The 25,285-nt window shown below is 35.7% G+C and overlaps 2 protein-coding genes across 2 annotated transcripts; both read right to left on the reverse strand.

The window, feature by feature from the left end:
- Nucleotides 1–10,493: 10,493 nt before the first annotated feature.
- Nucleotides 10,494–12,850, reverse strand: LOC112779538 (tetraspanin-6). Its single transcript, XM_025823837.3, has 3 exons — nucleotides 12,178–12,850; nucleotides 10,939–11,282; nucleotides 10,494–10,813 (listed from the first exon to the last, which is right to left on the reverse strand). The coding sequence occupies exons 1-3, from the start codon at nucleotides 12,670–12,672 to the stop codon at nucleotides 10,774–10,776; spliced, it is 879 nt and encodes a 292-aa protein (XP_025679622.1). The 5' UTR covers nucleotides 12,673–12,850; the 3' UTR covers nucleotides 10,494–10,773.
- Nucleotides 12,851–15,008: 2,158 nt separating this feature from the next.
- Nucleotides 15,009–19,230, reverse strand: LOC112776148 (serine carboxypeptidase-like 27). The gene is made up of 9 exons (XM_025820176.3): nucleotides 18,078–19,230; nucleotides 17,879–17,974; nucleotides 17,678–17,770; nucleotides 17,498–17,583; nucleotides 17,129–17,389; nucleotides 16,708–16,835; nucleotides 16,533–16,628; nucleotides 15,623–15,728; nucleotides 15,009–15,529 (listed from the first exon to the last, which is right to left on the reverse strand). The coding sequence occupies exons 1-9, from the start codon at nucleotides 18,451–18,453 to the stop codon at nucleotides 15,383–15,385; spliced, it is 1,389 nt and encodes a 462-aa protein (XP_025675961.1). The 5' UTR covers nucleotides 18,454–19,230; the 3' UTR covers nucleotides 15,009–15,382.
- Nucleotides 19,231–25,285: the final 6,055 nt, after the last annotated feature.

Here is a 25,285-nt window from a genome sequence, read left to right on the forward strand (position 1 = left end):
CCCAATTTGACGGTTTGTTTTGCATTGAATTTAGAGTATTTTGATAACCTTTTGTCACATTTAGCCTAGGAATTAGCATGATTTTGTTATCTCTCCCATGTTTGTGCTTAAGTGTAAAAACATGCTCTTTAAGCCTTATTTTGATGAATTCTAGTTCTTCTTTGATTCCATAAGATGCCTTGATGTGTTTACTAGTAATTCCAGGATTGAAATAGGCTAGGCATGGATCAAAGGAAGCAAGGAAGGAAGTATACAAGTGGAGAGAAGCATAAAAAGGCAAAGAAGCAAAGTCAGCCATGCACGCGCACGCGCACAAGGCGCTCGCGCGCACATCGCAGAATTAGCCAGGGACGCGCACGCGTACCGTGCACGCACGCGTCGATGAGGGCACATGACCTCACTAATGCAACACGTGCCTGGCGATTTGAGAGGGTTTCTGAACCCATTTTTGGCGCCAAATTGCTAAGGGAAAGGAATAAAAGGATGAAGGATCAAGGGGAAGGCATCATTATCATCACCTTTGGACCAATAATCACTTTTAGTCATTAGTTTTAGTGAGAGGATTAGTTTTAGAGTTTTAGAGAGAGAAGCTCTCACCTCTCTCTAGAATTAGAATTAGGATTAGGTTTAGTTCTTAGATCTAGATTTAGATTCATGTTCTTCTACTTCTACATCTCAATTCTTTGTTGCTACATTCAATCTTCTTCTATTCCTTTATTGTAATTTCCTTTATGTTGTTCATATACTTTGTTGTAGATCTAGTATTGTTCCTTCTACATTTTCTTTCAATTCAATAAAAGGTAATTCATAATAAATGTGTCTTCTTTGCTTTTCTATTGTTGATCTCTTGTTTTTGTAGTTGTAGATTCCTTTAATTCTTGCATTTAATAATGTTTACTTCTCTTGCACTTTATGTGTTTGTTGAAATGTCTCTTTTAGTTTTAGTGTAGATTTTGTTCCTCTTGGCCTAGGTAGAGTAATTAGTGACACTTGAGTTATCTAATTCCTTTGTTGATTGATAATTGGAGAGATTGCTAATTGGTTTGGAGTGCACTAAAGCTAGTCTTCCCTTGGGAGTTGGCTAGGACTTGTGGCTCAAGTCAATTCATCCACTTGACTTTCCTTTAATTAGTAAGGGTTAACTAAGTGGTAGCAATGAACAATTCTCATCACAATTGAGAAGGATAACTAGGATAGGACTTCTAGTTCTCATACCTCTCCAAGAGCCTTTTATAGTTTTTAGTTTATTTTCATTGCCATTTACTTTTCATGCTTCTTATCCAAAACCCCAAAATAACTCATGACCAATAACAAGACACTTTATTGTAATTCCTAGGGAGAACGACCCGAGGTTTAAATACTTCGGTTTATAGATTTTAGGGGTTTGTACTTGTGACAAACAAATTTTTGCATGAAAGGATTATTGTTGGTTTAGAGACTATACTTCAACGAGATTTCATTTGTGAAATTCTATACCATCAAAAATCCATTCGTCAATGCCACATTCCTCTGAGGCATTTCATCAAACAGCCTCTCTGCCTCCACCATATCCCCAATCTTCACATAGCCAACCACCATAGCCGTCTATGAAACTACATTCTTCTCAGACATTCCATCAAACACCTTGTGAGCGTCACCAATCTTTCCACTTTTTTCATACATATCAACCAAACAGGTTCCAACAAACATATCACCTTCAACCCCCACACCTCAACGCCGAGCCATGGAGCAATTTTCATTCGCATGATTGACGAATGGATTTTTGATGGTATAGAATTTCACAAATGAAATCTCGTTGAAGTATAGTCTCTAAACCAACAATAATCCTTTCATGCAAAAATTTGTTTGTCACAAGTACAAACCCCTAAAATCTATAAACCGAAGTATTTAAACCTCGGGTCGTCTCTCAAAGGACTTGCAGGGTAGTGTTCTTGTTATTGGTTATGGACTTGTTTATTTTGGGGTTTTGGATGAGGAATGTGAATAGTAAATGGTAGGAAAACTTTATTCACAAAATGGTCTTGGCAAGGTTTGGTTGTCAAGGGTCTTCATCATTATCACTAGCCACAAGTATGGTAGTTGCAAGGATTAATCCCACTTAGTCATCCTTAAATCGATTAACAAAGGAAAGTCAAGTGAGTTATATCAATCCTAGTCCATAAGTCCTAGCTTTCCACTAATTGGATTAATGAAGGCTAGAGTTAATGGCTATCAACTATCAATCAATTGGACACTAGTGACTCAATAAATCCTAAGTTACCTTCTCAAGCCAAGAACATAAAATTCTAGTCTAACATTCTTCCGAGCATTTAATCAAACACTTGGAAAGCACAAAAGAAAAGTATAGTCAATCACAACAAGAATGAATTCTAACTACAATTGAATGTAAAGAATTAACAACAACAATCAAGGAAATCACAATTATCATGAATTACCTCAAATTGCATTATTGAAAGAAAATAAAGAGAACAAGAGTATCTCAATTACAAAACCTAAAAACAAAATAAGAGAAATTACAACAAGAGAATAGGGATAGAGAGAAGAACCAAAGTGTAGCAATCATCAATTGAAGGTAGAAGTAGAAGGAGACTTGAATTAAACCTAGAACTATGAGATCCTAATCTAACCCTAATTCCTAATCCTAATTCTTGAGAGAAGAGAGAGCTTCTCTCTCTAACTCTAACTACTTCTAAAACTAAACTATGACTAATGATTAAAGTATCTTGATCCCTCTTCAATCCTTGGCTTAAATAGCATCTGAAATGAGTTGGATTGGGCCCACAAGGCTTCTAAAATCGATGGCCACGTGTTGCATTAAGTGAGTCATGTGCCATCAACGGCGCGTCCGCGTACTGTGCGCGTGCGCGCCCCTATGAGCGATGCAACTATGGCAAATCTTATATCGTTTCGAAGCCCCAGATGTTAGCTTTCCAACCCAACTAGAACCGCATCATTTGGACCTCTGTAGCTCAAGTTATGGTCAATTAAGTGCAAAGAGGTCAGGCTTGACAGCTTTTTGGTTCCATCATTTCTTCATGAGTTCTCAAACTTTACATGCTTTTTCTTCATTCCCTTAATCCAATCTTTGCCTCCTAAATCTGAAATCACTTAACAAACATATCAAGGCATCTAATAGAATCAAGGTGAATTAAATTTAGCTATTTTAAGTCCTAAAAAGCATGTTTTCACTCTTAAGCACAATTAAGGGAGAAGTTATAAAACCATGCTATTTCATTGAATAAATGTGGGTAAAAGTTGATAAAATCCCCAAAAATCAATACAAGATAAACCCTACAAATGGGGTTTGTCAACCTCCCCACACTTAATCCAAGCATGTCCTCATGCTTAAGCCAAAAGAGAAACAAAGGGTATCAACATTTATTCCATGTAAATGAACTATATGCAACCTAAACTATATGCAACTAAATACAAAATGGTTTTACCTACTTGGTTAAAAATAAATCAATCCTCCAAGTCATACGTGCACAAGTAGGGCCAAGATCATATAACGATTCATGAATCCTACCAATTCGAATATCAAAATGAAGTGCAAGTAGACTTGCGAGAAGAACGCTCATGAAAGCCGGGAATCAAGGAATTGAGCATCGAACCCTCACCGGAAGTGTTTGCACTCTAGTCGCTCGGTGTTTGGGGTTGATTCTCTCAATTCTCCCCTAATCATGCTTTCCAAGATTTGTTTTTCCTCTAACAATCAACAATTATTCAATGCATGCATACACGTATCATGAGGTCTTTTCTTTAGGTTGTAATGGGGTTAGGGTCAAGGTAGGATCATATATGGCTAGTGGACTTAAGGATTTGAATCTTTGATTAACTTAAACTTTTCCACCTAACCTATATAATGACCTATACAATTAAGTACTAATCTAACTACCCATTCCTCACTTTTTCACATACTCATGCATTTTCTTTTCATTTCACAACACTTATGCATTGATTCTTATTGAGCTTCACTTTGGGGTATTTTGTCCCCTTTATTGCTCTTCTTTTTTTTTTCTTTCTTTTTCTATATACATTTTTTTCTTTTCTTTTCTTTTTTTTTCTTTTTCACTTTTATTTCTTTTTTTCTTTTCATTTCATTTTTTTTTCTTTTTCTTTCAAACTATACACAAGAACATCAATGCATAAGGTCTATACATTTAATCAATACATGAGTATGTACCAATTCTCCAATATAAAAATACAAAACACAAACACCCTTTTATCCCAACCAATGTCCCAAAGTTTTTCCACTCTTGGATGACACTCACACTCACTAGCCTAAGCCAATCAAAGATCCAAATAAAGGACATTCATTGTTTTCCGCTTTAAGGCTTGTAATGTGCTAAAATAAGAACAAGTGGGTTAAGCGTAGGCTCAAAATCGGCTAACAAAGGAGAGTAAAAGGTAAGGCTATTTGGATAAGTGAGCTAATGAAATGATGGCCTCAATCATATAAATGCATGAATACAAGGAATAATGGGACATATAGATTCAACAAATCAAAGATTACAATCATAGAAAGAGAACAATTACACGCAAGAAGGAAAATAAGTGGTTATAAGATGTAACCACACCATTAGGCTCAAATCTCACTTGCTTATGTTCTTAGCTCAAAAACCATGTTCCAAAATAAATTCTTTCAAGCAAGTTCAACAAAAATTTTCAAATTGGTAGGTTACCCTAAAACGGTTTCTTGGAAAGAAAATCATCACCCTAACCAAGTAGTCCTAATAACAAAGAAGTGGTAAAAATATGTACAAATTCTAACTAACATGCAACCTATCATGCAATGCAATAGCTAATCTAATTAAAGAAAATAAAAAATTTGGTGTTGAAAAGGAAATTTTTACCCATGGAGATCGGTCAGACGACCTCCCCACACTTGAAGATTGCACCGTCCTCGGTGCATGCAAAGAAGAGCAAGGTAGACGGGTTGCTACAATTGATGAGCTTCTTCACAAGGTTGCGCGGAGGACTTGTTTGGGGCCCCATTTAAAAGCTTTTCCTTTCTCCCTTCTTGGTGGCCAACCTAAAAGGAAAGAAAAGGAAAGAAAATTAAGCCTATAACAAAGATATCAAGGCAATTAGAACATAGGCGGGGCTAATGCCAAATAAGAGTATGATTTCCTACTACATGTTAGCTAAGCATGTGAGTGAGAAAACAATGTAAGCTAAGGCATATCATTAAGCTCGATGCAAGAGTAAAGTTAAAGTAGGAAGAGTGTGTTGAGCATCAAGTTCAAATGAGAAGAAGTGGGTCATGAAAGACAATATGAGGTCATATCAATGCACAAAGACACAAAAGTCATACAGGATGAAGCATTGATTTAAAAGTTTCATCACCCAACAATATCAAACAAGTCAAGAAGCACCAAAATAATGTAAGAAAGTCTCAACAATTGAGTAGGAAAGTTCAACACCATTATTAAAATGGAAAACTTAGAAAATAAAATGAGAACAAGGTAAAAAAAACAAAATTAAAATGCAATGAATGAAAATAAGCAAATGCAATAAAAGAAAATGGAGGAAAAGAGAGAAAAAAAAACAAAAATTTTTTTTTTGGTTTTTTTTTTTTAGTATTTTATTTATTTATTTATTTATTATATTATTATTATTTTTTTTTTAATTTCATTTATATTAAAAGAAAAAATTTTCTAAGAGAGGAAGAAGAAAAAAAAATTAGAAAGAAAGAAGAGAAGAAGAAAGAAGGAGAAAGGAGGAAGGAGAAAAGCAGGGCGCAAATCCGCGCGCGCGCGCACAGCGCGCTTACGCGTGGATGAGCTTGTGCTCCAAGCACAATGCTGGCACAACGTGCGCACAACTCTCTGGTTTTTGTACCAGAAGTTGCGGAAGTGCAATGTGCGCGCGCGCGCACAGCGTGCTAACGCGCCGATGGCCCTTTTTTTTTTTTTTTTTGCCCAAAAAGCAGAAAAATTGCCCAAGAGCTCCCTATAATGTCCAAAACTCTTCTTTATTCAATCAAATATCAAACAATTCACAAAAATGCAATTTGATTTTAGGATTTATTCATCTACTACTAATGAATACAACATACTAACAACCAATCTTTACAAACAAATCAATATGAAATGAAAATCTACCTACAATGGCAACTCAAATCACTTATTATACAAAACCAAAAGAGAATGGAAAGAGGTTACCATGGTGGGGTGTCTCCCACCTAGCACTTTTAGTTTAAGTCCTTAAGTTGGACATTTGAGGGGCTCATTGTCATGGTGGCTTATGTTTGTACTCATCCTTGAATCTCCAAGGATCTTTGCCTCTCAATTGGTTGATAGAATATCTAACCGTCTTCACTAAGCTTGGGCAAAGTTCAACCCAAGATATGAGTCCCCATAGTTGGTCTTCATTCAGCGAGCCGGGGTCCCATATCTTATCTTCGCACCCGTCTTCAATTTGATCTTCATACTTTTTCTTTCCGGGTGGTTGACATATAGAATTCTCTTTAGCACACCTAGCCTTCTGTCGAGACCCATGCAAAGTGGTATTCTTCCAATCATCGTTCCTATACCTTGAAGCTTTGACCTTAATGAGCCTAATTCCCAACTCGCAACCACTACACAACTCATTCTTGCTTTTAATTCCACAAAGAGTTCTAAGTTGTCCATCTGTTTCAATCAAACCATATTCAAGCGTGAAAGTAAAGCTTATGGATAAGAATTTTACCCACTTGAATGTTGTGTTGGATGGTGACTCGGGAAGGGAGACCTCCCCACACTTAGACAATGCAAGGTCTACTTCCGTGTGCTCTTCTTTGTGTATTTCCACCTTTTTGCGAGCTTCCTTGATTTCAACCTTTCCCCTTTTATCACATAGCTTGGTGTTGTCTTCAAGAACTTTGATTTCTTGCCTAATGGGAGGTGGTTCAATTTTGGATAGAAATTCATTGATGAATAAATCCATTTCTTGGTCAACCTCTTCATATTCTTCAATTTCGATATACACCATGCCAACGTTTTCCTCTTGGTAGCTCTCTTTCTCATTGCTCACCAAGGGTATGGGAGGTTGTGCACACTCTTTTATACTTTCAACTCTATGTCCAATGGGAGAGTATTCCATTGTAGAGAGGAATTCATCCATGATTGAATCCATCTCTTGATAAACCTCTTCCAAGTCTCCAACGACGGTATGCCTTAGAGGTTGCGCACCCTCTTCAACATCAATATCAAGCTTCTTGGAAGAGTGCTCCATGAGACTACATTCCCTTGGACTTTCAACATCTCCTAAATCTTCAACCACTTCTTCCTTTTCTTCAATGATTATAGCTTCCTCTAGTTGCTCCAATACAAAATGGCATTTCTCATCCCCCACCGGAGTTTCCAATCTCTCCTTCATGCTTTGCTCTTCTTCTGCGGTTCCACATGTGGCTATGGAAGCACCTTGAGTATTCAAACATTGGTGGGCTAGAGTGTACACCACCTTAATCAAATTGGTCACAAACTCAAGTGTATCCTGCTTCATAGCTTCTTGTCCTTGAAGTAACAAAGTGAGAGGATCGTCTATTGGGGCTTGGGGTGGGTAGGAAGGTTCATCGTTTTGGAGAGAGGGTTCATGGTAGGAAGGTGGTTCTTCTTGGTAAGGGTATGGAGATGGTGAGTATTGAGGTGGTTCATGGTAGTAATCTTGATATGGTTGTGGTGATTCTAGAGGTTCTTGCTCATAATGGCCATAAAAATATGGTATGGATGATTGGTTATATGATGGATATGGATCATAGGGTGGTGCTTGGTGATGAAAGGCTTGTGAGAATGGTTGAGGTTCATGTTGAGGGTATGGATCATAGGCATATGGTGGTGGTTCTTGAAAGTCACAAGGAGATTCACCATAGCCATTGGGTTGGTGTGCATCATAGAATGGCTCTTCTTCATAGTGCATTGGTGGAGGTTGTTGCCATGAAGATTGATCATATGCATATGGCTCCACCCACCTTTGGTCATCCCATCCTTGATGCACATCTTCATTGAAGTTCCCATTTCCTACAACATAGTTGTAATCACACTCATAGCCAAAGTGAGAATTCATCGTAAAACTAAGAATAAGAAACAAAAGCTAACAAGAAATAATGAAACAAAGTCCTAGAACAAGCAAAACTAACAAGCAATACAAAAATCAAGCTATTCACAATATTCACATATATACAATAACCAATAACATAACACCATTGCAAATCCCCGGCAACGGCGCCATTTTGACGAATGGATTTTTGATGGTATAGAATTTCACAAATGAAATCTCGTTGAAGTATAGTCTCTAAACCAACAATAATCCTTTCATGCAAAAATTTGTTTGTCACAAGTACAAACCCCTAAAATCTATAAACCGAAGTATTTAAACCTCGGGTCGTCTCTCAAAGGACTTGCAGGGTAGTGTTCTTGTTATTGGTTATGGACTTGTTTATTTTGGGGTTTTGGATGAGGAATGTGAATAGTAAATGGTAGGAAAACTTTATTCACAAAATGGTCTTGGCAAGGTTTGGTTGTCAAGGGTCTTCATCATTATCACTAGCCACAAGTATGGTAGTTGCAAGGATTAATCTCACTTAGTCATCCTTAAATCGATTAACAAAGGAAAGTCAAGTGAGTTATATCAATCCTAGTCCATAAGTCCTAGCTTTCCACTAATTGGATTAATGAAGGCTAGAGTTAATGGCTATCAACTATCAATCAATTGGACACTAGTGACTCAATAAATCCTAAGTTACCTTCTCAAGCCAAGAACATAAAATTCTAGTCTAACATTCTTCCGAGCATTTAATCAAACACTTGGAAGGCACAAAAGAAAAGTATAGTCAATCACAACAAGAATGAATTCTAACTACAATTGAATGTAAAGAATTAACAACAACAATCAAGGAAATCACAATTATCATGAATTACCTCAAATTGCATTATTGAAAGAAAATAAAGAGAACAAGAGTATCTCAATTACAAAACCTAAAAACAAAATAAGAGAAATTACAACAAGAGAATAGGGATAGAGAGAAGAACCAAAGTGTAGCAATCATCAATTGAAGGTAGAAGTAGAAGGAGACTTGAATTAAACCTAGAACTATGAGATCCTAATCTAACCCTAATTCCTAATCCTAATTCTAGAGAGAAGAGAGAGCTTCTCTCTCTAACTCTAACTACTTCTAAAACTAAACTATGACTAATGATTAAAGTATCTTGATCCCTCTTCAATCCTTGGCTTAAATAGCATCTGAAATGAGTTGGATTGGGCCCACAAGGCTTCTAAAATCGCTGGCCACGTGTTGCATTAAGTGAGTCATGTGCCATCAACGGCGCGTCCGCGTACTGTGCGCGTGCGCGCCCCTATGAGCGATGCAACTATGGAAAATCTTATATCATTTCGAAGCCCCGGATGTTAGCTTTCCAACCCAACTAGAACCGCATCATTTGGACCTCTGTAGCTCAAGTTATGGTCAATTAAGTGCAAAGAGGTCAGGCTTGACAACTTTTTGGTTCCATCATTTCTTCATGAGTTCTCAAACTTTACATGCTTTTTCTTCATTCCCTTAATCCAATCTTTGCCTCCTAAATCTGAAATCACTTAACAAACATATCAAGGCATCTAATAGAATCAAGGTGAATTAAATTTAGCTATTTTAAGTCCTAAAAAGCATGTTTTCACTCTTAAGCACAATTAAGGGAGAAGTTATAAAACCATGCTATTTCATTGAATAAATGTGGGTAAAAGTTGATAAAATCCCAAAAAATCAATACAAGATAAACCCTACAAATGGGGTTTGTCAATGATCTGCACATGCTTGAATAGACCTTAATCACAGAAGAGTAAGTGTACCTATCGGGTAGAGACCCATGTGCCTTCATGCGAATAAAAGCAGAGAGGGCGTCGAAAAAGTAACTTCCTTTGGTGTGGGCTCCGATAAGGGAGAGAAAAGGGGAAGGGCCAAGGACGCGGTCGAAGACGGAGGTGTAATATGAAGCAGTAGCGGCAAAGGAGGCGGAAAGAAAAATGAAGCGGGAGATGATGAGGTGATCTTGCTCTAGACCTCGTTGGATGATGGAGGCGTGGACTTGGTAGAGGTGATGAATGGTCTTGCAGGCCTTAAGAAGGGTGATAATGGCGGCAGTTAAACGCGGCGGAGAAGAAGAGTGTCGAAATATTGAATTCATCGGAAGAACGGAGTCATTTTGGCCTTAAGGGACGAATATCTCCGATAATAATTTGTCCCAATCCACTTCAGCAAGTGTAACGGACACGTCATTCTCTACCCTCCATATCAATTGGCTCCGTTGCCATTTTTGGCCCAAAATGGACGGAAGGGTATAATTGTCGGCCGTTTTAAAACGTAAGGGATCGAAATGTATTTTCTAATCTTGAGGGACGAAAATGTCTTCGTTTTAAAAGGTCAGAGACCTATTTATCTTTTACTCTTTTACTTTTTAGTGGCAGTTGTCTAATATTATAAGCATATATAGATAAGCAAGTGGAGATTAAGGTGCTAATTCCGTCCAATCCCAATGCATATACTTCAACCTACTTTTTCTTTTCTTTTTTCTTTTAATTTTCAGATATACTTGAACCTACTTTATGTTATAAAATTCAAAACCGTACACTGAAAAAGAAAATGCAAAAGATAAAGTGACTGTTATGACCCTCGGATAAAGCAAAATTAAGCTTTTGTACAAAAAAAAAAAAAAAAAAAAAAAAAAAAAAAAAAAAAGCACATCAAAGGAGGAAGCTGATTGAAGCAGAGGCCATTGATTGGTGGATAAAGCTTCTTAGCTAATAAAGCCGTTCTCTCCTGTCATGCAACCATCTCCACCTTCACAAACAAAAAATAACACATCATATGACTCATACCATCATACATATTGAATCTTTACACAACATCACTTAAATCTTAACAGAATGATAAGGAAAAATAGTGAAAGAGAGGAAGCAACTGACCAATAGTAATCCCATCTAGGCCTGACTTTGGTGATCCTGTTATGACCATAGGGATAATCAGTCTGAGCCCTCCTTGCATTCCTGAAAGCACAGCAACCAATGGTGTAGATCCCAATGAGGAGGACAAGCATGACAAGAGTGAGCACAGAGAGCTTGTGCCAGTTCCTTCTTATGTCTTCAAGAACACCAGCTTTGCATGAATCACACTCATAGCACAGCAAGTTTGGGGCATTGTTCCACCTGTAGCAATCAGGATCTTGTTCTTCCTCGTTGTACATTCTTGTTGCTTGCTCTTCCATGTTGTTGCCGTAAGTGCATGCTGTTGGTGGTTTGCAACATCCAGACTGTACGGTTGCATATTGTATCAACACTTTTATAAACCAGCTTTATTTTCTATAAAAATGCTATTCATACACTAGAATTATCCACTAAAATCAGCCATTAATGTATTTATATATAAATATATATATGATTTAATTTATTTTTAAGGTGTATTTATATTTTAACATATATTTTATACTAATGACTGATTTTGATAGCTAATTTTAATATTCACATAACATATTCCTATTTTTTAATATATATAGTTCATAGTCATAGTGTAAAAAATATTTAAGATAAAGTACTCCTTTAATTCATAAAAATGGTGTTGAATATTAATTTCATCGTAATGTTTGGAACATTTTATTTCTATTTTAAAATTTTATTTTAGTTTCTTAGTCAATATAATTTTTTTTTCCTAAAAATTTCTATTTCCTTTGTTAATTATCATCTTCTTTTAAATAGCAGTAATAATCGTAATTATAATAGTTGTATAATAGTAATCGTATGTAGTAATTTAAAAAGGAAAGTGAGAGAAGAATTAAAAAATAATATAATGATAGAGAAAAATATTAGTGAGCTTTAGTAAAGATTAAGGTATACATGGTACCGAAATAAAATAAAATAAATATATAATATAATTATGTAAATATGTAGAGTTAGGCTGGAGGGAGACCAAAAATATTTGAAATCATCTTTACTCTTTTTTTCTTCTTCTTCTTCCTATTTGGATTATAATAATAAATAAACTTTTTAATTTAACTTTTTATTTCACTAACTCATAACTCTAATTAGCTATTAAAAATTTCACTTAGCATGTAAAGCAAAGATCAAATACAAAAACATAAAAAATAATATTGAATCTAATAAATATTGACAAGAGTGAAATAAATAAAATGATGGAATGATAAATTGTACCTGAATTGGTGACATATCTCTCTGCATATAATCCAAAGGGGTCCAATTGATAACATTAGAACAAGTGTTGGAACCAAAAATACAATTCTTAATAGTGTTCCAGTATTTAGGATTCTTGATTCTTTGCCTCAACCATGGTGAATAATCCTCAATATGATACTCCTTATACACCCTACCAGGAACTTCAACACCACCACCCTTGCTTGTCACACCAAAACCAAACATAGTCAAACCAATGAGTGCTGCTATTAGAATCAACATCACCACCAGGTAAATCCACAGTGCACATGCCACATGAAAACATGCACCAATGAAACCGGCCAGTGAAATCACCAGCACTATGAACCCTATCACAAGAAGTGGTGTTTGTAGAAAATATGCACATCTTGTGCTGCTCCTTGCCATCCATAACCCTGCTCCAATTATTGGAATTGATGCTAGCAGTGTCAACAAGTTCAAGAAACCAATCACTGTGTTGCTGAACCTATACATCATGATAATAATTTCTTGTGACTTGTGTTCTGTGGTGCCTCTTAAAAAGGGTTAGTGCCAATTATTTTTTATTTGTTTGTGGCTAAATCAAATCTTTTTCTTCTTTTTTGCTGCATCAGTGTATCAGGAAACTTTAATTGGAGTAGTGCAGATATCTATATATATAAATATCCAATTCTCTTCATCTTAGTTATTAAGGAAGTTGTATTTTTATTTCAGATGACAAATTTGCCCTTCTTCACTTATTTTATTATAGTCACAAATTTTGACATGTTTATCCATATAGCTGATGGCATAATTCTATGGTTCTCAGAATTAGACCGAATTAATTGGTTTAATTAGATTAATCATGAATCGATTATTAAATCGGTTTAGTTCAGATAAAAAATTAATTAATAATAATAAATCGGTTAATTTGTTTAAAATAATAAATAAATATATTTTATATATAAATATATTATTTTATTATATCTAATTTAATCTCATTTGAATTTTAATTGAATTTTTAAATTTTTAATTCTACTAGTTTAATAATCTATTCGGTTTTTAAAACTCAAATTCCATTATTCCATGTGCGTTTAGACAAGGCATGAAAGGAATTCAGGACAAGTTAATGGACATTTTGGTAATAACATCATTTGTGCATGTTGCTTTTTAGGGTATGGAGCCCATTTTGGACTTGTTTACTAAGGAAGATCATGGAACATAGAAATTGGAGTATTCTTGAATAAGTATTATAGAATAGTAGCACCATGTATGGATCAATGGATGCTCTTTCTTTTTTTTTTTTTTTTTCTTATCCTTGTCACTTGTTCTGATGATATTAAAGAAGTTCCACCAAGCTCTGATTTGTCATTGCCAAATCATACTTTAGCAAAGCATCTTGTCTTGTTACACTTATTCTAACATGGGAGTTTCTATTCAAACAAAATAATTTTCACTTTGTCAATGAATTAAATTCTTTTATTCGCATACCAAACTCTACATAAATGTATTAGCTTGTCTAATATTCTTTATTATCATCATTTATATTGGCATTTTATTCGTATACTATGGATTATTTTATTTTATTTTTTTTATAGGAGACTCGAACCCGCAACCTCTTAATTGAGTATGGAGAGACTATGTCATTTGAGCTATAACTCATTGGCGGATTAATTATTTTGTTAATCTCTATAATTTTGTCAAATTTATAATTAGGTTTTATATTTTTTTAATTAAGTCTTTACATTATTTTTAATTTTATAATTAGATTATTTTACATCAAAAAATATTAAAATTAATAGAATATTTCTCTAAAAAAATATGTGATCAAATATCTAATTATGTTCTTAATTTTAGATACTTTTAGTTTACGAAAAAATATTTTGTTAATTTTAATATTTTTTATACTAGGAAGGATTTAATTACAAAATAAAAAATAATATAAAAATTTAATTGAAAAAAAATGTAACAATCTAATTAAAAATTTAATAAAATTATAAGAACCAACAGAATAATTAAATCATTTAAGTTAAACTTGATAAGATGTAATTCATCACAAATATCAAATAATATTTTGTTTTATTAATATTATTTATGAGTGCAATATAAATGAATAGATGATATATTCCATGATTCGCCTACACAATAAAAGGAACAAGAGTGATAAGTGATGAGTATAAAGTAGCCGTTTGAGACAAAGTTATACATTTGTATGGTGATTAAGATGGCTATCATTCGTTTTCGTGTTGGATTTAAACTATGCTCAAGATAGAATTGAATTTATTCATAGTTCTAGTTGATTCAAAAGTGAATATATTCTTGTTCATGTGAGTGGTTGAACTTGAATCAACATCAACTAAAGGAAAACTTAAATAGACAAATGCCTTTCTTTTTTTTTTTTTTTTTTGTGCATTAAGGAGACAATGGTTATGTGGCCACTTTCTTTTGTGGGCTCATTTATGAGCTCTTACAGTATAACTAACTATTGGTAAAAAGCTTTGAAATCCATATAGTTAGGCCCACTTAGCTTTTGGCGTGGATATGCCTTTATAATTCAATGAAAGAATATTCACCAAACTCATTGCATCTTAGGTTAATTCTATTTTTGTGGTGTCCTCATATATATGTGAATTTTATTCAATATATTAAACTTAGCATCATATACATAGGGTTAATATGTTGTGTAATTTACGTGATGCTCACACTTTTTTAGTTTAAATTTTTACATAGAAAACCCTATCTAATTAAGGTCTAGACAAAGACTACATTTCTTTAAATTCATTCAATGCTGATAAAAGTAGTCAAAGATAAGTAATAAAGAAATTAAAAATAATTGAGTCCAACTCATAGCCATGTGTATAATAATGGAAAATCCAGAAAGAATGACATTCCATATAAATAATAATAACAATTTTTTCAATAACAAATAAAAATAGGAGAACTAGAATTGATAAATAAATTTATCAATCAATTTAATTATTTTCTTTTTTGTTTTTCCAGGCAGAGCCAGCCAAGATGGAACTCATGAGGAATGCATTCCTTATTCTTCTGTCTCAGCCTGATCCATATATATATATATATTTATATAGATCTGAATTGCAGTTATTCTTAGCCTAAGGTCCAAGAATGGTGATACTTATGATTCTATACTCTCTTTTTATCTTTTCTTCTTTGATGAATCAATCACAAAATGGGAAAAAAATGAACAAGTTATTGACTTGTTGCTGCTCTAACTTGAAGATGGCATTGGCTTGTCCTCCAAGAAAGACCTGAAAAGAATGAAGGCTTGGCGCGGCCGATGAAGCGGAACCTCATGGCCGGCTCCTCTTACAGTTACTAATGTGAGTCCTTTGTAAACTTGACTCCAACCACCAACCTGAAAACAAAAATAAAGATCTCAGCTAACAGATATGATTAGTGTCTGCTTGATTGATTAGCTTGTTAATCATGGTAATTAGTCAGTACCAACCTTGCCATTATCATACCAAGGGTACCAGTTGGTGAGGGTTGGTAGCTTCAATGCGTCGATTGAATATCGAGTCGCAGTGACTGGAACCACTGAATCAGTGTCTCCACTGTAGCCAAGAAATACAAAATGAATATAGTTAAGGATTTAAAGCATTCAATTCCATTGTTGTTAGTTATGTCATCCACCTTAATCATCAAATAACTATTGCTTACTAAATAAAGCTACAATATCATTATTTATTTATTTATTAGAATAAGTTGGAAATATTCTGCTACAATTAGCATGAAGGAAGGAATTAATAAATCATGTTAGTTAAAGTTCCACAATCAATTTCAACTGGTCAAATATACCCAAAGTCAATGATATTGAGATTGCAATCAATTAGAGGGAAAGCAAAAGTAAGAACAACAGTGCCTAAATAAATAAATATATGCACTAGTCTAGTAGGCACAAAAAAACTTTTCAGGGTTGGCTGAAGATTTTCTACATGTTAGAAATAATAATCAAACTTAATATTTGTTTGATCTGTCTAATCGATCCCACCTAACAATATCCAGTTTGGTTGTTGTACGTATTCCTTCCAATTTTCTAGAAGATATTTTCTAGAGGTGATTACTCACACCAAGACATCTCCATGTGAAAATGATAGCTGATAACCGTTAAATGATTTGACATGTTTAACTATCACTCATGTGGATAGTCACTTTTTGTGAAATGCCACTTGGGAATCAGAGGCCTAAAATTTTCTATATCAATGAGCTTACATTATCTCTTCTTTGTAATCTATAACATAGAATCATCTCCTATTAACTCCTTAGACAAAGCAAAATCCATCAGCAGCAGAACCAAATAATTCATATGCTTCAATTCACAAAACAGTCATGGAAGATGAGAAGCAAAACTTAAGCACCTGTATACCCATATCTTGAGACCAGCACTAATAAGTTCGCGATATATAGGAAGCATAGTTAGAGGAGAATCAGTCCAATAGTTCCCCACAATATCACTGAAAAAAGATTCAAGATTCTATCAGAATAGTTTGTGTAAAAACATCTCAGTGTTGAATATATGAGCAGGAGATAGACCTGCAAGTCTTCCATGAATAAGGAATTCCGGTTACATTGGCATGAAGTGCCTTCTGAACTTCTGGATGATTGAAATACAAGTCGGAATACCTCTCAGTGCAAGGATCGTATGCTCGAGACATCCACGGCTGAGTTTAAGGAGAACAAAAGAGAAAACAAGAGAAAATAACAATGGAACAGTTTGCCAAGATTGACCAAAATCTAAAGATAAAACAGAATTAAACAAGAATGAATCTAACTAATTTACTTCAGCTATTGCAAAATCTTAGGAACAATAGTACTAGTTTCATGTTGATTGGTTCAAGAGGATCTACTAGAACTAGAATTTCATGTTAACATGTTCCATTAACAATTATGTATGGACTTGGATCTAGACATGGTGTTTATGAATAAATTGAACAAATTGAGAGAAAAGGCTTACATAGCGACCCCCCAAGTCGCGTCTGAGTGACGATGTATCGTTACAAGGCTGCGTATAAATGCTATAAGGATCAATGTTACCCTGCTCCACAACTGCAACTTTAAGGGCCTGCATGCAAGGCACTGATGGATGCTGTGAAGAACCGAAATCACAAGCAATTCTCAGCATCCTGTATGTGGAATCCGATACCAAACCATGAGTCCACCAATACTCAAATGTTCCAACATAATCATGATAATCATCAGTAACAGCATTTCCAACCTTGCATCAATCAGTAAAAAATTCACACCTAATTAGATCATTACATATATAAATAAGGTTTAACAAAGGTTACATTTATCAATCAAAATGGATCTTACAATCTCTCACCATAAATCCCTTGAAATTTATCACTGGATTCTTGATTCCCTTGTTTCTCTCATAAACAATTTGAGACAACTGAGGAACATAGTGCCCTGAAAAGTAATTTTAGGGAGCTGAATTGTTCATCAATTCATGTAATTCAGGAACCTAAATCTTTAAGGAAAAACTAGTATATCAATCAATCACCTGCATAGCTTTCTCCAGCAATGTAGAACTCTCTATGCTTATACTGAGGAAATCTTTCAAACCACTTAACAAGAAATGTATATGCATCTTCAGCTGCAAATTCAGGAACCCCAAGATCCCAAATACAAACACACAACCAACTCAAGATCATAATGAACAAAGCAAAATCGACATGATGAACAAATGTGACAACTTCATTACCTGTTCTCTGGTCACCAAATGTGTACAGATCCGTCGTCTTATTCGAGTACGAAAATCCGACACCAGCAGGAGAATCAAGGAACAATATGTTTGCCACTGCAACACCAACACCAGCAAGCAATCAAAAGCATGTAAAGAACAAGAAAACAAGAAAAAATAACACAGTTGGTGATGCAAAATTTTTCAATTTTGTTCATACATTTGTTCCAAGCATAAGGGTTCAAGTAAAGTGACTTCCCATCAGGCCTAATCCTAAAAGGGCCAATTTCTTCAGATGCACCATAAGCAATGGAGGAGCATCCAGGGCCACCATTGAGCCACAAAACCAGTGGTCTCTTCTCCGGTCGGCGGCTCGCCGGAGCCTCAAAGAGCCAGTAGAACAATGCACTCCCACTCTTCTCATTCACAGTGACATAGCCAGAATAATGAGCAAACCCCACATTCTTGGGTTGCCCTGGCAAATCAGTGACCCTATCTCTCTTCTGATCTTCAATTGGTGAAGAAGATAAGGAAACTGAAACTCCCACAAAAATGAACAAGACCAACACAACAACATAGGAAAGATAATAACCCATGTTTCAGCTAATCAAAACAAGATTTTTGCAGCAACCCAGAAAAGAAAAGAAAAGATTAAAAAAAAATGAAGTGCTAATAGAATATTTCTGGGATTGCTAGCCTTTTAGCTTTAGCCACCTACCACAACTCCATGACAAAGAAACAAAAAAGCAGAGAGAATCAAAGAATATATGAGAGAACCAGTGGGAATTTATGGAAGTACTCTAAAGGGTCAAAGACCAAATTCAAGTAAACACAAATCCCAACAAAAGTTACAGAAAAAGAAAAGATCTTTGATTCTTTCTACTCAGCAAAACAGATCTTAACTAGATAATTACTAGATTTTATTCAAATGACACAGATTTGAAGTGGCACCTGGTCCAGTTATTACTTACCTAAACTCAGATAAAGAAAAATCTAACAAGTGTGAAAACAACAGCAGCAAAAGAGAGAGAGGGATTATTATTGGTTACAGAGACAGCAGAATAGAGACATGTTCATTAAAGCTGTGTCTTGATATTATGAATTATTTATAACAGTGACAACAATGATTGTTAGTAGTTGCAAAATGAGTTGTTAGCAGGTTCTTTCATTTCAGCAGCATGCATTTGTCATCAATTCACCCTTTGAATTTTCTTTGTTTGTTAGAGAGTTACTGTTACTATCCCTCACATTTCGTTCATACCAGAGTCCAAGTTGACTGAGCAGTGAGTAGAGGCAAATGGCTGGCGCACATGGGCACTGCTCAAAGTTTCAACCTTTCAGGCTTTTAAATTTAGAGAAAATGACATATCCATACCATAATTTTTGGTCCGAAAATATTTAAGTTTTCGAAAATTTAAAAATAAATTTAAGTTTTTGAAGTGTTTAATTTATTTCATTTTAAAAATTCTCTTACGTATTTATTTGACTATTTGTGATACAATTGAAATTAAATTTGATTTCGAAGTTTTGAATAAATCAAAAATTTAAATATATTTTTAAATTTTAAAAAATTTAAATATCTCCAAATCAAAAGTTCAATAACTTATTTATCATTTTCTTTTAAATTTAAGATAATGTATATATATATAAAAGAGATGGCACTTTCTTGGATTATCTATTCTTGTTATAATACGGATTTTCTTTTATAATTGTCAATTCTTTTTTTATTTATATATATTACTATAATGATTAAATTTCGTCTTATTAAATGTGAAGGAATTGATTCGGTTCATTTGATTGAACCACATTTAGAAACAATTTCAAAATGGTTATAATGAATAACTGAACATGATATTAGACTATGAAAATTAAAGTTACTTACACACAACTCTTAATTACTTAAAATTATGATTGATTTTGTTCTTTTAAATCATATAATTATATAATTTAACAACACAAAGTATTCCATAACATGTTAGTATATAATGTTAGAAACAAGAGACCAAACTAAAGAAAGTGTTTTCTCTATTATTCTGTGTGATCTGAAAGTACAATATACAAGGGGTATATATAGGTGCCAGAAGAATCAAAGTAATAAAGGCATAGAATCCTATAATTAATACACAGATATACTATATAAATATAAACGATACTAACTGATCTAAAATGATTCTAATGATTCTCTAATGATTCTCTAACATCCCCCCTCAAACTCAAGTGGGAGCTAAGGATACCAACTTGAGTTTGGATAACAAAATCCGGAAACGAGTCGGGTGATGAGCTTTCGTGAAGATATCAGCAGTCTAATCCAGTGTTCCAACAGCAATGAGACGAACAGCATCAATAAGGATATGTTGCCTAACAAAGTGACAATCAATCTCAATGTGTTTGGTGCGTTCATGAAAGACATCATTATGAGCAATCTGAATAGCACTGCGGTTGTCACAAAAAACATCAGTAGGGGATGACTGAGGAGCACCCAAATCTTCGAGAAGCCAACGAATCGAGATAACCTCACCAGTGGTGTCAGCGAGGGCACGGTACTCAGCTTCGGTGCTTGAGCGAGCAGTGAACGTTTGCTTCTTAGCACGCCAAGAAATGAGAGCATCGCCAAGAAACAAACAGTAACCAGTAGTAGAATGACGATCAGTGGGATCACCAGCCCAATCAGCATCGGAGTATGCCTGAAGAGTCAAAGAGGAATGGGCAGAAAAATAAAGGCCATGAAATAAAGTGCCTTTGATGTAGCGAATAATGCGAAGAACTGCCGCATAGTGAGTAGTATGAGGAGCAGACAAGAACTGGCTAAGTACATGAACGGAGTAGGCAATGTCTGGTCGGGTGACAGTTAAGTAGACGAGTCCTCCAACTAGCTGTCGATAGAGAGTAGGATTATCCAAGACAGTGCCATCCATAGGAGTAAATCGAACATTAGGCTCAAGAGGAGTAGACTCAATGCGACTATCGGTAATTCCGGCTCGAGCAAGAAGATCTGAAGCATATTTAGCTTGAGAAAGATAGATGCCATCATCGGTGGATATAACTTCTAGACCAAGAAAATAGCTGAGAGAACCAAGATCTTTCATCTCAAAAGTATGCTGAAGGGACGCTTTGAGATCAGAGATACCATCAGCATCATCTCTAATAATGATCATGTCATCAACATACACAAGTAGAAGAATAACTCCACGTTCACTTTTACGAATAAAGAGAGTATTCTCATGAGGATTGCAAGTGAAACCAAGACCGCATATGGTAGTGCTGAACTTGTCAAACCATTCACGAGGAGCTTGCTTAAGCCCATAGAGTGCCTTGCGAAGTAGACAAACTTTGCCAGAAGGACAAGGATAACCTGGAGGGGTTTCATATAGACTTTCTGTTTCAAATCTCCATTAAGAAATGCATTCTTCACATCCATCTGATTGAGAGACCATCTTTTGACCGCAGCAATGGCAAGAAGAGCTCGAACAGATGTGAGACGAGCAACAGGAGCAAAAGTCTCTTCATAGTCAATACCATACTCTTGCGTACAACCCTGAGCAACCAATCGTGCCTTATAACGGTCAATAGAACCATCAGAGCGAGTCTTGATCTTGTATACCCATCTGCTTCCCATAATTTCCTGATTTGAAGGAGAATCAACCAAGTCCCAAGTGTGTACTTTTTCAAGTGCCTGTATTTCTTCCTGCATTGCTTGTTGCCAATTTGGATTTGTGGAGGCTTCTCTGAATGACTTAGGTTCATGTTGATGAAGAATAGTAGAAAAGTAATGATAATCAAGAAGATGAGGAGGTGGATTTCTCACCCTGGAACAGCGAGTGGAAGGAGGCGGCATGACGGTAGGAGTAGGAGCGTCGTCCGGTCCAGAATCATCGGGAGATGGAGAAGGCAGAAGAACAGGAGGTTATGGAGGGTGACTCGAGATAGAACCTGTAGAATCATCACTAGGAAAAAGATCAACATTGGGGTTAGTGAAAAAAGGTGACTGAGTAGGAGGAGTAGACTCAAGGGAGGAGAACCGATAAAACATGTGATGCTCCCAGAAAACAACATGACGAGATATACGAATACGTTTAGAGAGAGGATCCCAACAATGATAACCCTTGTGTTCAGTTCCATAACCAAGGAAACAACACATACGAGCCCGAGGTTCAAGTTTAGTATGTTCATGAGGCTGAAGAAGAACAAAACAGACACAACCGAAAACTCGAAGAGAATTATAATCTGAGGAGGTACGATAAAGACGCTCAAAGGGAGTAACATTACCAAGAACAGAAGAAGGGAGTCTATTGATAACATGAACAGCAGTAAGAACAGCTTCACCCCAAGTATGCTCAGGACACGAAGAAGAAAGAAGCATTGCACGAACAGAGTCAAGAATGTGACGGTGTTTGCGTTCAGCTCGGCCATTTTGTTGAGACGTACTAGGGCAAGAAAACTCAGACAAGGTACCCTGTTCTGCAAGAAAGGTTAAGAGTTTGGAATCACGGTATTCCATAGCATTATCACGGCGAAAAACCTTAATGACCTTGGAAAACTGAGTTTTAATCATAGTGGCAAAGTTTATATAAATTTGAGGTAACTCATGGCGATTGGTCATCAAATAAACCCAAGTAAAACGTGAATAATCATCAATGAAAACAACAAAGCATCGAGCTCCTCCCATAGAAGCGGTGGGAGCGGGACCCCAAACATCAGAGTGAACGAGATCAAAAGGAGAGCAAGCAAGAGATGAATTATTGTGAAAAGATAAAGCAGGTTGTTTGGCAGTTTGACAAGAAATGCAATCAAAAGATTCATTAGGAACCTGACCCAAAACACCTTGAGACACAAGAGGACGCAATTTTCCTAAGGAGCTGTGGGCAAGACGTTGATGCCATAAGTGAAGGGTAGATGGAGAAGAAGCAGCACATATATTTGGTACAGGAGGAATATGAAGATTCTCGACTTCAAACAACCTTCCAAACTTACGTCCAGTCCTGATGACTTGTCCCGTCCGACGATCCTGTACACGACAACCAGAGAGAGAAAAAGTGACATCAAAACCCAGATCAACAAGTTGACCAACAGAAATAAGATTAAAGCTTAAATTGGGAATAAAATAAGTATTAGGAAGATGAAGAGTCGACTGGGAGATAGAACCCTTGTGTGTTGCGTGCAAGAGGGAATCATTAGCAGTATTGACAGAAGGTCCATTTGTAGTGGTAGACAAAGACGAGAAGAGATTTCGCGACGGAGACATGTGATTAAAGCATCCCAAGTCAAAATACCATTTAGAATTATCTGGAGGAGTCGAAAGAGCAGCAGGGGTATTACCAGAAAGGGAGAGAAGTCGCTGAAGGAGAGACACAATATCAGATAGAGAGACAGAAGACGAGGTGAGAGGAGCAGAGGTGGTAGATTCAGGAGTAGCATGAACAGCAGAAGCAAGCACACGATGTGGTGGGCGAATAGGACAGGTAGTAAGCAAATGTCCCGAGAGCTTGCAATAATGGGAGAATAGTTGTGAACAATGGTAGCTAATATGACCTTTCTGATGGCATGTGCGACATTCAACAGAAGGACAGACGGAGAAGAGGTGCGCAAAACGGTTACAATTTCGACAGAATTTATCATTTCCGTGTGTGGTAGCAAAAACAACTGACTTTTCCATAATAGTAAATATAGAGATCACGAAGAGGAGAGAAAAACTACAACTTGTAAGCCGAAAATGAGAAAATAGAGGGCAAAATCGGAAAGAGCTCACCAAAAAACCTTAGGAAGGGTCCCACTTGTCTGACACGTCAGCAGGATCGTCAGTGCCACGTCAGCGATGTTACGACACGTGGCAGCACCTGAGAGGCGGAAGGAGACACGCTGGCGACGAGATGGCACGCGGGTCAACCATCGGGTCGGGTCGGGCGCGCGGGTCGAGCTTGGGTGGGAGAGCAGCGGCGTGACACGTGGCAGAAGCAGAGCCGTGGATCTGGAGCGCTGATCTAACGGCGCTGGATGCGTCTGGAAGGAGAACGGATGAACGCGGACAGGCAACTTTGGGCGGCGCGTCCGGCGTCTTCCGGCGATGATTCCGGTGGCGTTGGAAAGCTTGCAACGAGGAGAAGGCGAGGGTGGCGGTGGTGACGAACCAAAGCGTCGGAAAGGACTCGAAAAGTAAGCACAAAGTATTGCCGATGAAACAAGATAAAGGAGCCAGAAACCAAATGTTTCTGAAAAAAAAAAAAAAACAACCTAAGCTCTTTATACCATATTAGAAACAAGAGACCAAACTAAAGAAAGTGTTTTCTGTATTATTCTGTGTGATCTGAAAGTATAATATACAAGAGGTATATATAGGTGCCAGAAAAATCAAAGTAATAAAGACATAAAATCCTACAATTAATACACAGATATACTATATAAATATAAACAATACTAACTGATCTAAAAAGATTCTAATAATTCTCTAACATATAAGATAAGTTAATAGCATTGTCAGTTTGTCACCATCATCATAATTATCACTTGTTCGTATTTGAAGCAAACGATTGAAAGTTAAGTTCAAAATAGTGATTTAGATTGGGGTTCACCTTAGATTGGTTGCGTGCACTAACTCAAACGATCACCTTTTAAATTAATTTCTTTTAATTATTGAATAATTTCATTCAAATTTTATTGTTATGAACTTAACAAGGTTTGGTTCGACTCAAATAAAATATGAAAAATGGGTAAAAGATCAAAACATACACCTGCTAGTCTACTACTAAATATATTATTTTATGATAATATATATCAATGTAAAAAAAGGTTGGCAACTTTAACTTCATAGGAAAGAAAGACCAAAACGGAAAGTGTAGAATTTGGAGGCCTTTTTTTCGTATGAAGAAGGACAAATGCAAAATTTGACCCGGCTTGGCTTGAGTAGTTAATGTGATTTCAGATAGATAGATATGATAGATAGATAGATAGAAGATAGATAATTAGATATATTAGGGGTGGCAAACTGATAGTACGTTCTATCTCATTCTGTTCTGTCGTTCGTTATTTGGTGGGTTTTTTTATTTTGTTCTGTCTAATAAGAGAGTCCCAAATTTCTATTTTATTTTGTTTAATTATAGGTTGGTAGATCAAGTTCACCAAAATTTTTTATTAAATTATTAAATATTAAAAATATATAATTTTATAAATATTTTAATAAATTTATAATTTTTAAAGATAAAAAAATTAAAATTTTTAAATTTACAAACATTAAAGTCTTTATAGTTCTAAATATCTAATAAATATAATTATTAATCAAATTTTTTGATATAAAATCATAGGATGGCGGACCCGCCAAATAAGTCTGCCCTGCCCTACCCTGCTAAAATCTGTGGGTTAGATAGTGCGAGTTAAGCAGACTTTTTTATTATTACGGTCTTAAATTTTAAGTCTGACCCACCTTTTTTGGCGAGT

The sequence above is a fragment of the Arachis hypogaea genome, chromosome 19 (genome assembly GCF_003086295.3).
Source record: "Arachis hypogaea cultivar Tifrunner chromosome 19, arahy.Tifrunner.gnm2.J5K5, whole genome shotgun sequence".
NCBI lineage: Eukaryota > Viridiplantae > Streptophyta > Magnoliopsida > Fabales > Fabaceae > Arachis > Arachis hypogaea.